This window comes from Diabrotica virgifera, chromosome 1 (genome assembly GCF_917563875.1).
Source record: "Diabrotica virgifera virgifera chromosome 1, PGI_DIABVI_V3a".
Classification (NCBI taxonomy): Eukaryota; Metazoa; Arthropoda; class Insecta; order Coleoptera; family Chrysomelidae; genus Diabrotica; species Diabrotica virgifera.
In genome coordinates this window covers 188,925,801-188,940,559 of record NC_065443.1, presented here as the reverse complement: position 1 = coordinate 188,940,559, position 14,759 = coordinate 188,925,801, and the positions used below count along the sequence as shown (strand labels likewise).

At 32.6% G+C, this 14,759-nt stretch overlaps 1 protein-coding gene across 4 annotated transcripts in view; it reads left to right on the top strand.

Moving 5' to 3' along the window:
- Nucleotides 1–14,759, top strand: part of LOC114336873 (PDZ and LIM domain protein 3) — a 189,442-nt gene that overhangs the window by 82,528 nt on the left and 92,155 nt on the right. For all 4 annotated transcript variants that reach the window (XR_003653490.2, XM_028287266.2, XM_028287268.2 and 1 more), the window contains exon 2: nucleotides 1,383–1,531. Coding sequence is in view for 3 of the 4 variants with exons in the window: in XM_028287266.2 (XP_028143067.1) it covers nucleotides 1,383–1,531 (149 nt within the window). In the remaining variant the exon portion in view is untranslated. The remainder of the gene's footprint in view (nucleotides 1–1,382; nucleotides 1,532–14,759) is intronic.

Genomic DNA, 14,759 nt, shown 5'->3' with positions numbered 1-14,759 from the left:
TATTCCTAAAACTACGCGGTTTAGCATGAACAACCTTCTATACAAAACTGTTCTACATGAAATTTGAAATAAAGAAGGTCCAATGCATAATCCTTCTAAAATGAACGGTTCCAAAGTTACAGAAGTAGTATAGTATAATTGGTCGAAAAAAGGCCTAACCCAGACATCAAAAATAAAAGTTTTCCTCCAACACCAAATTGTTCTATATGGTCCACATATGGTTCAGTAAAAAGTTACACCATTTTGAGCGTCTGGTTTGGGGGGGGGGGGAGATGGGGGAGAAGTCGGTAAATTAGTAGTTTTTTACGTTTTTCGTCATATTTCTTAAACTATGTTTTAGCGTAAACAATATTCTATAGAAAAATGTTCTACATAAAATTTAAAACAAAAAAAGTCCTATACATAATTGTTATAAAATCAACGGTTCCAGAGTTACGGAGGGTGAAAAGTGTAGGTTTTCGATACTTTTTATATTTTTTGGGCAATAGATGATGATTTTGGGTGGTGAGGTTGACGTTTCTTCAAGGGCTTATCACTAACATACCATCGGCCACTGAAATAGCAAATTTCATTTATAAAACCCATCCTGTTAAAAATATCAGTAGGAAATTGCCCAAAAAATATAAAAAGTATCGAAAACCTCCACTTTTCACCCTCCGTACTCTGGAACCATTGATTTTATAACATTTATGTATAGGACCTTTTTTGTTTTAAATTTTATGTAGAACATTTTTGTATAGAAAATTGTTTACGCTAAAGCATAGTTTTAGAAATATTGACGAAAAACGTAAACAGCTACTAATTTACCGACTTCTCCCCCCTCTCCCCCCCAAACCGGACGCTCAAAATGGTGTAACTTTTTACTGAACAATATGTGGACCATACAGAACAATTTGGTGTTAAAGGAAAACTTTTACTTTGGATGTTTAGGTTAGGCCTTTTTTTGGACCAATTATATTATACTACCACCGTAACTTTGAAACCGTTCATTTTAGAAGGATTATGCATAGGACCTTTTTTATTTAAAATTTAATGTAGAACATTTTTGTATAAAAGTTGTTTATGCTAAATCGTATAGTTTTAGAGATATTTACGAAAAACCTAAAAAACTACGAGTTTACCGATTTCTCCCGCCTCTCCCCCCAAACGCGACGCTCAAAATGGTGTGACTTTTTTCTGAACATTATGAGTACCATATAGAACATTTTGGTGTTGGAGGATAACTTTCACTTTGGATGTCTGGGTTTGGGTCCAGTTATACCATACTAATACTCCGAAATGCATGATTTTAAGGAAAACTTTTAATGCACATACGCACAAAATCAATCCAAAAGGGATTATTTTAAAAAATTTTAAAATATTTTAATTCTTTGTTGTTTCAGGTGGGATTCGGATCTCCTGTGGAGGGTGTCCTTCACAGAGGTGATATTATTACCAAAGTAGGCAACTATGATTCAAGAGATATTCGTCATCAAGATGCGCAAAATTTATTCAGAAATGCTGGAAATAATATTCAAGTTGTAGTACAGAGGTAAGTCGATATTTTTATATTGTTATGGAGCTGTAAATATATGTTCGGAAAGGTTTTCCCGGTTAATACAATGAAACTTAAGGCTAAAAACAATATCAATAAAAGAATTAATTTCAAAAAAGTATTATAGTGTGTAGTGAAATAGTGAGTAGTGAGTGTAGTGTCTGGTGCCTCAGGGGACTGAGACCTCGAAAGCCCTGAAGATGACGTCAGAGAGGACGTCGAAAGCTCGGCCTAGAAACCAACAACGCGGTTCAACCCGGAAGCCTGATGAGTTTAATTTTAATATTAATACTTTTATTGATATTGATTTTAGCAGGCGGCATGCCGCGGCATTAACAAAAAGAGAATTTCAATGGATATTATTAAATCAAAAATATATAACTATTTAAATAGGTATAAATAACAATGCTAAAAACCACTAATTATTAAGATATTTTAAAACATTCATACAGAAAGGATTTAGAGACAATTATGTCACATTATTGTCAATATTGATATAGTCCAAGTAATGAAGCTTAAAATATGACAAAACCTCGCAATTTCTACAGAATGGATAGATTTGCTTCAAAATTTGAGAATAAGTAGTGGATAGTCCAAGAATCAAAATCTTTATGATGCCGAAAGGCGCTTTTCCATGGGGGTGGTTGCCACCGCATCTCGGTGGTGGAAATTTCTTTTTGACCGCAAAAGATTTTTTAAAAAAATTTTGGATGAAATTTGTGCTCAGGAAAAAATATTTAATTTTTCAAAATTTTTTTAGGTTATGTAGATAATTTTTGGCTAGCTACGAAATAATAATTTTTAGTGTATTTTTTCCACTCTTTCGAATGACGGGGATATATTTGCCATTTTCTCGCCGGAAATTCATCAAAATTCGAAAAAACCCATTTTTTAGTTTCCCCCCTCATATTTTTAGCGTTTACTGAGCGATTCTTTGCTTTAAAAAATCTGAAAAAAAAATATGAACATATATTGTGAGGCCCAAAGCATCTTGATTTTTCAGATTTTTTTGATTAAAATTGAGCCCAGAAATTTTGTTTTAATTTTTCAAAAAAAATTCACTTAGGTATGTAAGTAATTTTTGGCAAACTTCGAAATAATTATATTTTCATAATTTTTTTTTGTTCTTTTCAATGACTTGGTTAGATTTGTCATTTTCTCTCCGGAACTTCCCTACAATTCTAAAAATAAAAAAAACTGTTTTGATGTCTCCCCCTCCCCATATTTTTAACACATAAGCTGCGTATCAACAAATAACGATTTTTGATATTTTGTTTGTTATTTCCACTGAAATGATCAGATTTGCCATTTTCAAACCAAAACATGCTCAAAATACAACAAAAGCTCTTTTTGGATATTCTCTCCCATATTTTAAGAACATAATCTAATTTATACGTGACTCTTACTTTTTACTCCAAAATATTTTGCTAAAATATCTTTTTCAAATGCGTTCATAACCGATTCACAAAAATCTGAAACTTTTATTTCATTTTTTAATCGGTAAACAGATGAAATAAGATTATTTGATGATCCAGTTCGTAAACATAGCAAATGCTTGTGTAATATATCTAGAATGCTATTTATTAAATGCATTATTTAATAATCAACCACACTTCAGTTTATGTAAAAAAGTTTTTCAATGATGAACTTGCTTTGATTTTTGATTTGACATATTTACGTCGTCAAAAATGTAAACATAATTACCAAAACGACGCAACTATTATGAGAAAAGTAATGGATGGTCCAGTTGGTATAAAAACTGGATCATCACTGGTATCATGAAGGAAGGTGATGTTTGCTTCGTGGACAGAGGTTTTAGGGATGTGATAGCCTACTTAGAAAGTCAAGGATTCAAGGTTCTTATGCTTGCTTTAGAAGGAAAAGGTTCTAATTTAAGTGCAATTCAAGCAAATGAATCTCGCTTCGTCTCAAAACTGATATGGGTTTTAGAGGCAATCCATGGCATCCTTAGCAAAAAATACAAGTTACTTCACCAGAAATTGGTGAATAAACAATAAACTTATACCAAAAGCTGCTTCATATGCTAAGATTACATGTTTCCTCAATAACACTTTTGGCAAATGCTTATAGTAATAAATATGATGATCGATTGCAGGAGATAATAACTCGAAGAATGTTTGACTCGAATCAAAGTAAAAGACTCGCATTAGAGGTTAAGACAGAGAGATGGTTCAGGCGGCCCACTACTGCGGTAAAAATAACTGATGATGAAAGAAGTTGAAGATTTTCCAGAGATGAATGAAAGAGATCTAAAAGTATTTTTTTCGGGGACCTACGCAGTTAGGTCAAGCCATTTGCTACTTAGCCGAGCTAATTGATGACAATATCATTAAATATATAATAAATATCAATTTGGAGTATATCAGGATCAAACCTAATATCATTAAAGCTTTAATTAGGTCAAGACACATAAATAGTAAAACCTACAAATGCTATCTCCAATACCAACCTAATTCAATTAGGTACGGAGGTATTTTGCGCCATGCTTGTGACTGTGCCAACGGATTAAGAACTGTAGAGTCCTGTTCTTACATTGCAGCAATCATTTATTATCTTATTAGCAATGCTAGGTGTAAGTCAAAAATTATTAGACCAGCAAAAGTGCTTTCAGACTTGTTTATCATATCAGATACTGATCCCGTAATAAAAGAAGATAGTGGCAAAGACTCAAACTAGTATTTTAATGTAAATTAGAACATATATGTTGTAATTTTGTAATTTTATATTTCATTATTATTAAAAAAAAAATTGAAAAAATTCAATATGAAATTAAATATGTATCTATAAATTTAATCCATAAATTATAATATTCAAATGATAATCACCATTCGAATAAAGGGGGGAACAAAAATCGTTATTTGTCACGTAGGTATTAATTAAACTAATGCGTGATAAATATCAAAAAAGAGCGTTTGTTGTATTTTGAGCATGTTTTTGTCTGAAAATGGCAAACCTGATCATATCATTAAAAATAACAAACAAAATATTAACAAGCTGAAAATGCGAGCATTATCATAACGAAAACTTGGTTTATATACGTATTTAAATTCATAATATAGAAAATTGCTATTACGAAAAGCTGTTTAGAATTAAAAATTATGTTTTAATGTGCAAGTATATCATTCTAATTTAAATGTTGTGAACTATAAAGATACTTTACTCGAAATTCATATTTTTTTACATACCTACCTCGTATAAAATTAATAAAATTTGATTCATAATGGTTGCATCATAATCTTAGACCAAGAAGAGATTTTTATGAAGAATAACGTTTCTTCGTCAAATTAAAAATACAAGAGTTATGTTATAAATGAAAATGATGTTGGTATTCATAATTTGAGAAAATTCGTCAAATATTTTTTTCCATTAGAAGGATGTAATTTCATATATCAGAACATACTTTTTTATTCCAAACCACATTTAAATAACAATTTTCCAATATTGTACAATAAATAATACATACATGATAAAGATACTTTTTACTGATGAACTTTACTTGGATCTACAGACCGAGCGAGTCTCGTAAATTCCACGGCTTTGCGCCACGCTTCACGCTACCGTATTTGCGTACTTGTGTTTTGAGTTGTGTGGTCGTGCGCTGGTCGCTGGTCGAGTGGAGTTATAATTTACCAAATTTAAATATAATCGTTTCTACTGATTCATTATTAATATAGTATAATATGTATTATTGCTTCCAAAATATACTCAAATTGTATTTTTATACATTCATTACACATATTATTTTATATAATAATTAAATTCACTATAAAATGTCATTTATATTTTATTAATAGCTAAATAATTTAAAATTTAGTTTGACATTCACGAAGTGTCAAACTCAAATATAAATAATACCATTAATTTGCTTTGCTTAACAAATTCAGATTAAAAAAGTAGCCTACTTCCTAATCAAAGATTTCAGCTGACGTTTAGTGCCTGGTAAGAAATAACCGGATTGTGACGTCACATTTTAGATTTTGAGGTCGATTATCTCGAAGATGGTTAGAGATATCGAAATGCCGTTTTCAGATTTGGATTCAGAAGACAAAACTACATAAGAATCCATCGATACATCTGCTCTAAGTATTGCAAGAGCGGCAACGCAATAACACACAGACTTTTGCAAATTTATAAACGAAAAGTTTTCGTTGACAAGCTGAAAATGCGAACATTATCATAACGAAAACTTTCTTTATATACGTATTTAAATTCATAATATAGAAAATTGCTATTACGAAAAGCTGTTTAGAATTAAAAATTATGTTTTAATGTTCAAGTATATCATTCTAATTTAAATGTTGTGAACTATAAAGATACTTTACTCGAAATTCATATTTTTTTACATACCTCGTATAAAATTAATAAAATTTGATTCATAATGGTTGCATCATAAATCTTAGATCAAGAAGAGACTTTTATGAAGAATAACGTTTCTTCGTCAAATTAAAAATACAAGAGTTATGTTATAGATGAAAATGATGTTGGTATTCATAATTTGAGAAAATTCGTCAAATATTTTTTTCCATTAGAAGGATGTAATTTCATATATCAGAACATACTTTTTTATTCCAAACCACATTTTAAATAACAATTTTCAAATATTTTAAAATAAATAATACATACATGATAAAGATACTTTTTATGATGAACTTTACTTGGATCTACAGACCGAGCGAGTCTCGTAAATTCCACGGCTTTGCGCCACGCTTCACGCAACCGTATTTGCGTACTTGTGTTTTGAGTTGTGTGGTCGTGCGCTGGTCGCTGGTCGAGTAGAGTTATAATTTACCAAATTTAAATATAGTCGTTTCTACTGATTCATTATTAACCCTTAAATGCCCGTGATATGAAAATAACCATAAATGCCCATGTGGGGTCTCCTAGGGACCCCACTAAAATTTTCAATTTAGTAACGTCATTTAGCACTGACTAAAAGGAAAACACGGTTAAAAATAATTTTAAGCATATTTGAATAATTTTTATTTATTTTTCATACAAAATTAACGGCTTTTCTAGAAACAAATTATTTTCAATTCGAACAAAATTAAAATTAAATAATAATATAAGCATATAACTTTTAGTTGCAATTTTTACATACAATAGTTTTTTCTTCTTTTCTGTGCACCTGGCATATAAATTTTTTGCAAAAAGAGCAAACGGTATTCACTTTTCTGTCACAGTTTCGCGGACACTGGTAACAACGAGCACGTTTCTTAGCTGAATGGACGGATTGAGTTGCAACTTCGGTAGTTGGGTTTACCATTGGTATGCCACAATCTTTTAGAGCAGATTTTACATAGGCTTTATGTTTTATATATTTCGCTCTTTTTTCCATGTTGTTTCGAGCAAGCTCAGCCCCTAATTGTAACAGGAAAATACGTCTTCGTGAAAAATTATTTTTCTTCCAATCAGGATTTTTTTCAATGTATAAAATATAGGCATTTAGTGCACATATGTCTATAAGAGCCTGAATGGCCAACGAGCAGTTCTTCTTTTACAGGAATATTCCCTAATCAGTTTGTCGGCATTATCAACACCACCCTTGGTATTATTATAGTCTAAAATCATCAAGGGTTTGTTTTGAGAGTCTTGACAAATTATATCACTATCGTGTTGACTTGAAAGAAGATGTACCATCCTGTGTATTTTAGGTATGTACGAAACCATAGCTAATTCTTTAGTAAAAGCAAATATTGACGACTCCGCAGGTCTTTTTGTCAAACTTAGTTGTGGTGGTGTATCAGGTTTATTTTTGCGGACGGTCCCAAGTAAAGTAAGGTTTTTAGATAAAAGATATTGAGCAAGAGGAACACTGGTAAAAAAGTTGTCAGTTGTAATTCCTCTCCAACTGCCATGATATGGTTCCACCAGATCTTTCACAACACGAAATCCCTGATTTTTCTCTATTGTACCACCTGGTAGTTTTCCAAGGTACACCTGAAGTTTTGATAAATAAGATGTTTTAACATCCGCGGCAGCCCAAATTTTTATCCCATAGCGGCAAGGTTTTGATTTTATATATTGTCTAAAAGGACACTTTCCTCTAAAACTCACTAACTGTTCGTCAACGGTTATATGTTCGTATGGTTCAAAGGCTTTGTCACAGTTAGAGACGAACATGTCCCAAATTACTCGTATCGCCGCTAACTTATCCTGTTCCTTCCGCTCCACCCTGGTCACTTTGTCATCAAACCTCAAGAAACTCGATAATTCTTCAAATCGGTTCCTAGCTAATGCGGCTGTAAAAAATGACCGGCGTATTGAGGTGTCTGTAGACCATATCTCTCGTGTCGATTCTTTCCCACACCTTAAAGCACCAGCTTTGATAAGTGCTCCTAAAAAGCTATCCAGTTCATTGTTGGTAAGTACCGTCCACTCTTTTTTGTTATTCGGATGTTTTTCGTTCCACTCTTGATAACGCCTAACAGCTTCTTCATTAGTATGAAGGCATATGACATTCTTCATCTCTTCGGTCAAAAATAAATTGAAATAGTCTAAAAACGTGTTGGAATTTTTACTATAGTTTGTTAAGCCTGGATGTACATTTATAATATTTTTTTGTTGCCTCTTGGATCTCACGAAAGGTAGGCTATTCCACTGCATTCCAGATTTGGATGTATATGTTGGACCACTAACCTCACTAATATTATCGTCCACTTCGGTAGGTTCTGCATCTGATTCCTCGTCACTGTTGACTTCTAAATTGTCCTCAGTTTCCGAAACATTTTCCTCAAAAACATCTTGCTCTTCGCTATCTGATTCGTCGGTAATCTCATAGTCGAAATCGGAGTCTGATATCCCTTCTTCTATATTTCGGATAATTTTTTCATGTTCTTGGTCGCTTATTGTCATTTTCATTCTCTTACGGTCCATTTTTCAATGTAAACTGACGAAAAATGTTAAAAATAATAAAAATATTCTGGTGCCTCTAAATGCCCAATCGGGGTCACAGCGAGACCCCACTTATCTAAATCTCTCTTACAGACCACTGCACCTCACGAATGTTCGTGGTATACTAACAGAAAACGTAGGAGACACGTCCACACAAATACCTGATTGCGCGGTTGCCAAATGTTTCAAATAAAGATATTATAGCCAAAAATGTATGTCTGGGGTCCCATAGTGACCCCGATTGGGCATTTAAGGGTTAATATAGTATATGTATTATTGCTTTCAAAATATACTCAAATTGTATTTTTATACATTTGTTACACATATTATTTTATATAATAATTAAATTCACTATAAAATGTCATTTATATTTTATTAATAGCTGAATAATTTAAAATTTAGTTTGACATTCACGAAGTGTCAAACTCAAATATAAATAATATCATTTGCTTTGCTTAACACATTCAGGGGTGGGATTACGAACACTCGATACGAATCGTATCCGCCATGTTTTCCCATAAGGCGCTACGGTAAAACATGGCGGATACGATGCGTTTCGAGTGTACGTAATCCGGGCCCTGATTAAAAAAGTAGCCTACTTCCTAATCAAAGATTTAAGCTGACGTTTAGTGCCTGGTAAGAAAAAACCGGATTGTGACGTCACATTTTAGATTTTGAGGTCGATTATCTCGAAGATGGTTAAATATATCGAAATGCCGTTTTCAGATTTGGATTCAGAAGACAAAACTACATAAGAATCCATCGATACATCTGCTCTAAGTATTGCAAGAGCGGCAACGCAATAACACACAGACTTTTGCAAATTTATAAACGAAAAGTTTTCGTTGAAAATAGTTTTTTATTGACATAAAGTTTATGTGCTAAAAATGTGGGGAGGGGGAGACGCCAAAACAGTTTTTTTTTTATTTTTAGAATTGTAGGGAAATTCCGGAGAGAAAATGGCAAATCAAACTGTGTCATTCTAAAGAACGAGAAAAAAATTACGAATATATAATTATGTCGAAGTTTGCCAAAAATTACTTACATACCTAACCTAAATTTTTTTTGAAAAATTAAAAATTTTTCCTGGGCTCAATTTTAATCCAAAAATCTGAAAAATCAAGATGCTTTTGGGCCTAACAATATATGTTAATAATTTTTTTCAGATTTTTTAAAGCAAAGGATCGCTCAGTAAACGCTAAAAATATGAGGACGGGGACAATAAAAAATGAGTTTTTTCGAATTTTGAGGAATTTCCGGTGAGAGAATGGCAAATCTATCCCATCCATTCGAAAGAGTGGAAAAAAATACAATAAAAATAATTATTTCGCAGCTAGCCAAAAATTATCTAAATAACCTAAAAATTTTTTGAAAAATTCAAAAGTTTTTCCTGAGCTCAATTTTCATTCGTAGAATTTAAAAAAAAATCAGTATGTTTTCGAGCATAACAATGTACATTCACACATTTTTTTCACAGTTTTTAAAAGGATCGCTCAAAAAAATATTTTTTTTCGAAAAAACACATTTTTTGCAATAGGGGACACCTGGGGCCACGTAGGGAGCTAAAAATTTGGTTAGAGGGGTTTTTAGATATATAATTTCGATTGCCCTATCCCAAGTAAGAATCCAGCCGAGTGCAGATTTTACCATTTTATCCCACTATAGCCTTTAGATTTATCGTCCCAAAAAACCCCCGCTTACCTTTCATGTTATTATCCTATGTCTCTTAGGAAATATTCAACAATAAATAAAATAAAAGTTTAACACTTAACTTTCGTACTAAGGTAAGTTAGCTTAAATAAACCTATTTTAACCTCACAAATCTAAGGTTAAGTTATGGCCCATTCTTCACCAAACACTCTGTATAGACTCTTTAAGCAGCCAGTATTGTTTGTTTGAGGCCACATTAGCGCGTCATCAATATTACTTCGGGAGATAGTATCACACCCTTTTTTGAAAGTTCTGCGAAACCTTGGCAACAGTGGCAATATTTTATATTATCTAAGATCAATGTTGTGACAATATATACTCATAGGCGCGCTAATTGGAAGTAATATAAAACAATCTTATTGTAAGTAAATACATATTTATAGAAATAAACCAAAATAGGTGAAAATGTTATTAAAAGCGTATATTTTGGCTTTTTTATTTGAATTTAAAGTTAGAATTTTAAACAATTGATGATATTTCTAGAATAATCCTCCTAAATCTTTATACAGTCGCATTATAATTAAAAAAAAATGTGAGCGGCCGTAGCGCAACGGCATAATCGCTGGCCTCATACGCCAGTGCACGTGGGCTCGAGCCCTGCCAACGACAAACAATTTTTTATTTCTAAAAATGATACGAGCCGTCTCACAGTGCCTCGGAGAGCACGTTAAGCCGTCGGTGCCCCTGGGCTAGTGTGAACATAGACACTAGTTACTTGAAACAGAGTAAAAGATGTAAATGGCGCCGGAACCTGTCTGAAAGGATCTCCCCGTCAAAAATGCCATAAGATATTATTATTATTATTATAATTAAAAATATTTTTACATAAAACATACTTACCTACAAAACTCACAATTAATATTAATCTATTTTTTCAAATAGTCCGACAACTTAGTTCTATTACATTAAAATATAATAAATTAATTATAAATAAACACTACTTCCCTATGGATCAACATTAACGAATTCTTAAAATAATACACTACTGTACTTAAAAGATATCGATACAGATAACAGATAAGAGAATCGTGCTATTACACTTAGAAATCTGATGCAGGTTTGTCAAAATGACAGTGACATTTCTCTATGTTGCCTAATCAGTTATTAGTTATAACATGTTCGATTTCTTGTTAGTAATCAAAAATTTTAGTAATTCCAATGTGACACAAAATCTAGGCATGGGACAAAAAAGTTTATTTGAAGAAAGTGTATTTTTTTGTTCTTCTTAATGGCGGTTCAGGCTCGTTTTTTTAATATTGTATTTAATTATGGAGTAATTTCCACATACCTACTAACATATTTCTCAATTGGACTCTGTGCCGCCATTCTTTACTATACTCGTATTACGAATATGTGTGTCAAATATCTCGACAAAATATTCAAAATTAAAACCGCGATCTTGGAACGAGTTTTCCTTGATGATGCGCTACTGTAGCGTCTTAATAGAAAAGGTAAAACGGGTATAGTAATACCGAGTTATCTGCAACCGTGAGGAGAAGAGATGACAGACGTTCGTTTATGCGGTGCATTCCGAACAGGCATAAAAATTCCGAAACAGGTCGATTTTTATTTTTAAATTATGATATTTTGGCATATATATAATACTAATGACGTCATCGATTTAATCGATGATTTTTTTTAAATAATAGTAGGGATCGTGAAAGTTCGTTTGAAAGGTTATTCAATTCTCCATTCAGTAATATAAACATTATATATACAACAGCGCTAACAGGCCTTATAGGCCTACGGCTTCTAAATTCTGGATAATATTTCTCCATTGTTTTCGGTCCTCTGTACTCTTTCTCCAGTCTTTCACCCCGATTTCTTCTAAATCCCTCTCTGCAGCCTCTAACCATCTCTTCCTTGGGCGACCTCGTCTCCTTTTCCCAATGCTCTGTCATTCAACATTCGTTTGACGTTTCTACTTTCTGGCATTCGAGTAATATGTCCCAGCCATCTAACTCTTTGGGCTCGTATTTTTATCGTTATTTTTGGTCTCTCATACATCCTCATTACTTTTTCATTTGTTCGTCTCCTCCAGTTTTCTCCGCTATCTGTATACCTCCAAAAATCTTTCTCAGGACCTTCCTTTCCCATATCTGTATCTTCTTCTCCTCTTGTTGATTCATGACCCACGTTTCGCTCGCATACAACACTGTGGGCCGTATTATCGTTTCATCAATTCTGATTTTCGCGTTTATTGATACATTTTTTGCTTTTAATATCGTGTTTAAGGCACCCACAACTCGACTTCCCTTCAATAATCTTTTATCTATTTCTTTTTCTTCCCTTCCAGTACTGGTTACAGTCACCAACAGGCATTCGAATTCTGATACTTCCTTAAATTTATATTAATCTCCTTCTTCTTTCGTTTTTATATAGTTATCCTCTTTATTTAAATCTCCTTTCATTACCATGTATTGTGTTTTTCCTTGGTTGATTCTCAATCCATACCTTTTTGCTTCCGCTTCGAACTTTTGGAATATTTTTTGGAGATGTTCCTTTGTTATTGTTAGGATGACTAGATCATCAGCTTAAGCTATAAACTGCTGTCTGTTGTTAAATATGGTACCGCTTGTACTAATTTTTATCCTTCTTACTATGTGCTCTAGTACCAAGTTAAATAAGTCTGTGGATAGAGGGTCACCCTGTTTCAGTCCTTTATTCACTGTGAATATAAACATTAACATAATTATTTATCTAGGGTTTCCAAAACAATGTTTTTGAATTCAATTAATTGAGAAAAAAGAAAGAATGTGTGAAATTTGTTTAATTCAAAATACATTTAACCTCTGTCAGAAATCATAAAAAAAATGTTTATTTCACAAATTAACATTACTTTTCGGTTAAATTAAATGTTCAAACTTCTAATAGGAAGGTGACTGGTGTGAGTTGGCTTAAACATTGAATTTAAGCAAAAAGCAATGTTTATTTGTGAAATTAATATTTTTTTCTGTTTTCTGGCAACAGTATACCGTATTTTGAATTAAATAACTGACAGACATTCTTCTTTTTTTGTCAATTAATTTATTCCAAAATTTTTTTGGTCACCCTGTATAAAAATAATGTTATTGGTTACACTACAAAATAGAGAATTGAATAACCTTTCAAATGAAATATTACCCCACCCCTATTCTCATTTAAAAATATCATCGATTACGTCATCACGCCCAGATGGATGACGTCACTATTATGATATATATGTCAAAATATTTTAATTTAACCCTTATCCAGGCAAGGTGGGTCCAACGGGCCCGAGACGCCAATTCTATCATAAACTGATAAAAACTTTTTATTGAATTTTATGCATCACTGAATTTGTTTAGAAGTATGTTTCCTTCAACATAGTTATGAGCTTTCAAAATATTCATTATCATTTCTGAAATTATTGCGTCGAAAGAATTTTGTCACGTAAAGGGGCAACACGGGCCCGTCGGACCCTGTTTGTATTTTTTTTCTCTGATTCTGGCCTTGGTTTAGTACTAGAACCTTTAGCCACGTAATTGTATAACTTTTCACTAACTCAGGTGTAATGTGTATTTATACGTAAAGTCTCAATCTTTGTTATAGCAGTTGAACTGGCAGTCAGGTATTGTTTTTGTGGATTATCTAAACGACTTTTATGATTCCGGAAATCCAATAATAAGTCTAAACGTGTACAAACAATGTAAACATCTCTTTGATGTGAACATAAAAGAGATGCTTACAATAGGTGTTATATATATTCTAAATGAATTTTAAAAACTGATAATCATTGTTGGAATGCAATAATATTTTTAGGTAGGTACCTATACATATTTTGAAATAAATAATGCATCTGCTATCAGTTGCTTCATATCGATGTTAGTGTCGACAACTAAGCTCCTAAAATTACATTGAATTACAGTGAAAGTAGATAGTGCCAATAAAATGTCCCGAAAACAATTATCAGCTGCAGAGCTGCAAGATATTGCTAATAATTTATGGGTTTCCTATGATAAAGAATCTCCTGAAGTAGGTGGCATTGAAAGTGACTCTGAAATTGAGGATCATCTTTTGGAAGCAAGTGAAGAGGATGATCCCCAAGTACTATTGAGTGATAATGAAGAAGAATGTGTAGCTACAAGTTCCCAGATTTCAGAGTGTATAATTTTTGAAACTAAGGATGGAATTAACTGGAAAAGTTAACCACAACCGACAGGACGTATGCGATACTGCGACATAATAAAAAGCAAAGTGCACAAAGTAATGTTAGTCCCTGGTCAAAGTGTAGATGATCCTGTTGATTCCTATTGTTTGTTTGTGGACGAAAACATTGTGAAAGAAATAGTGAAGTGTACAAATAAAGAAGCCTAAGAAGTCCTGGGGATAGAGAACTGGAAATATTGCGACTCTACAGAGCTATATGCATCTATTGGACTACTACTAACTGCAGGGCACCTGAGTGCCAACTTCCATAATGTGAATATACTTTGGAGTAACTTTTATGGACTTAAAACGATTAAACAATTAAAAGATTCAAAAACTTGCTAAGATTTGTTCGATTTGATGATAATGACACGAGGTCTGAACGAAGAAGAAACGACAAATTAGCAGCAATACGAGATGTGTGGAATCAAGTCAA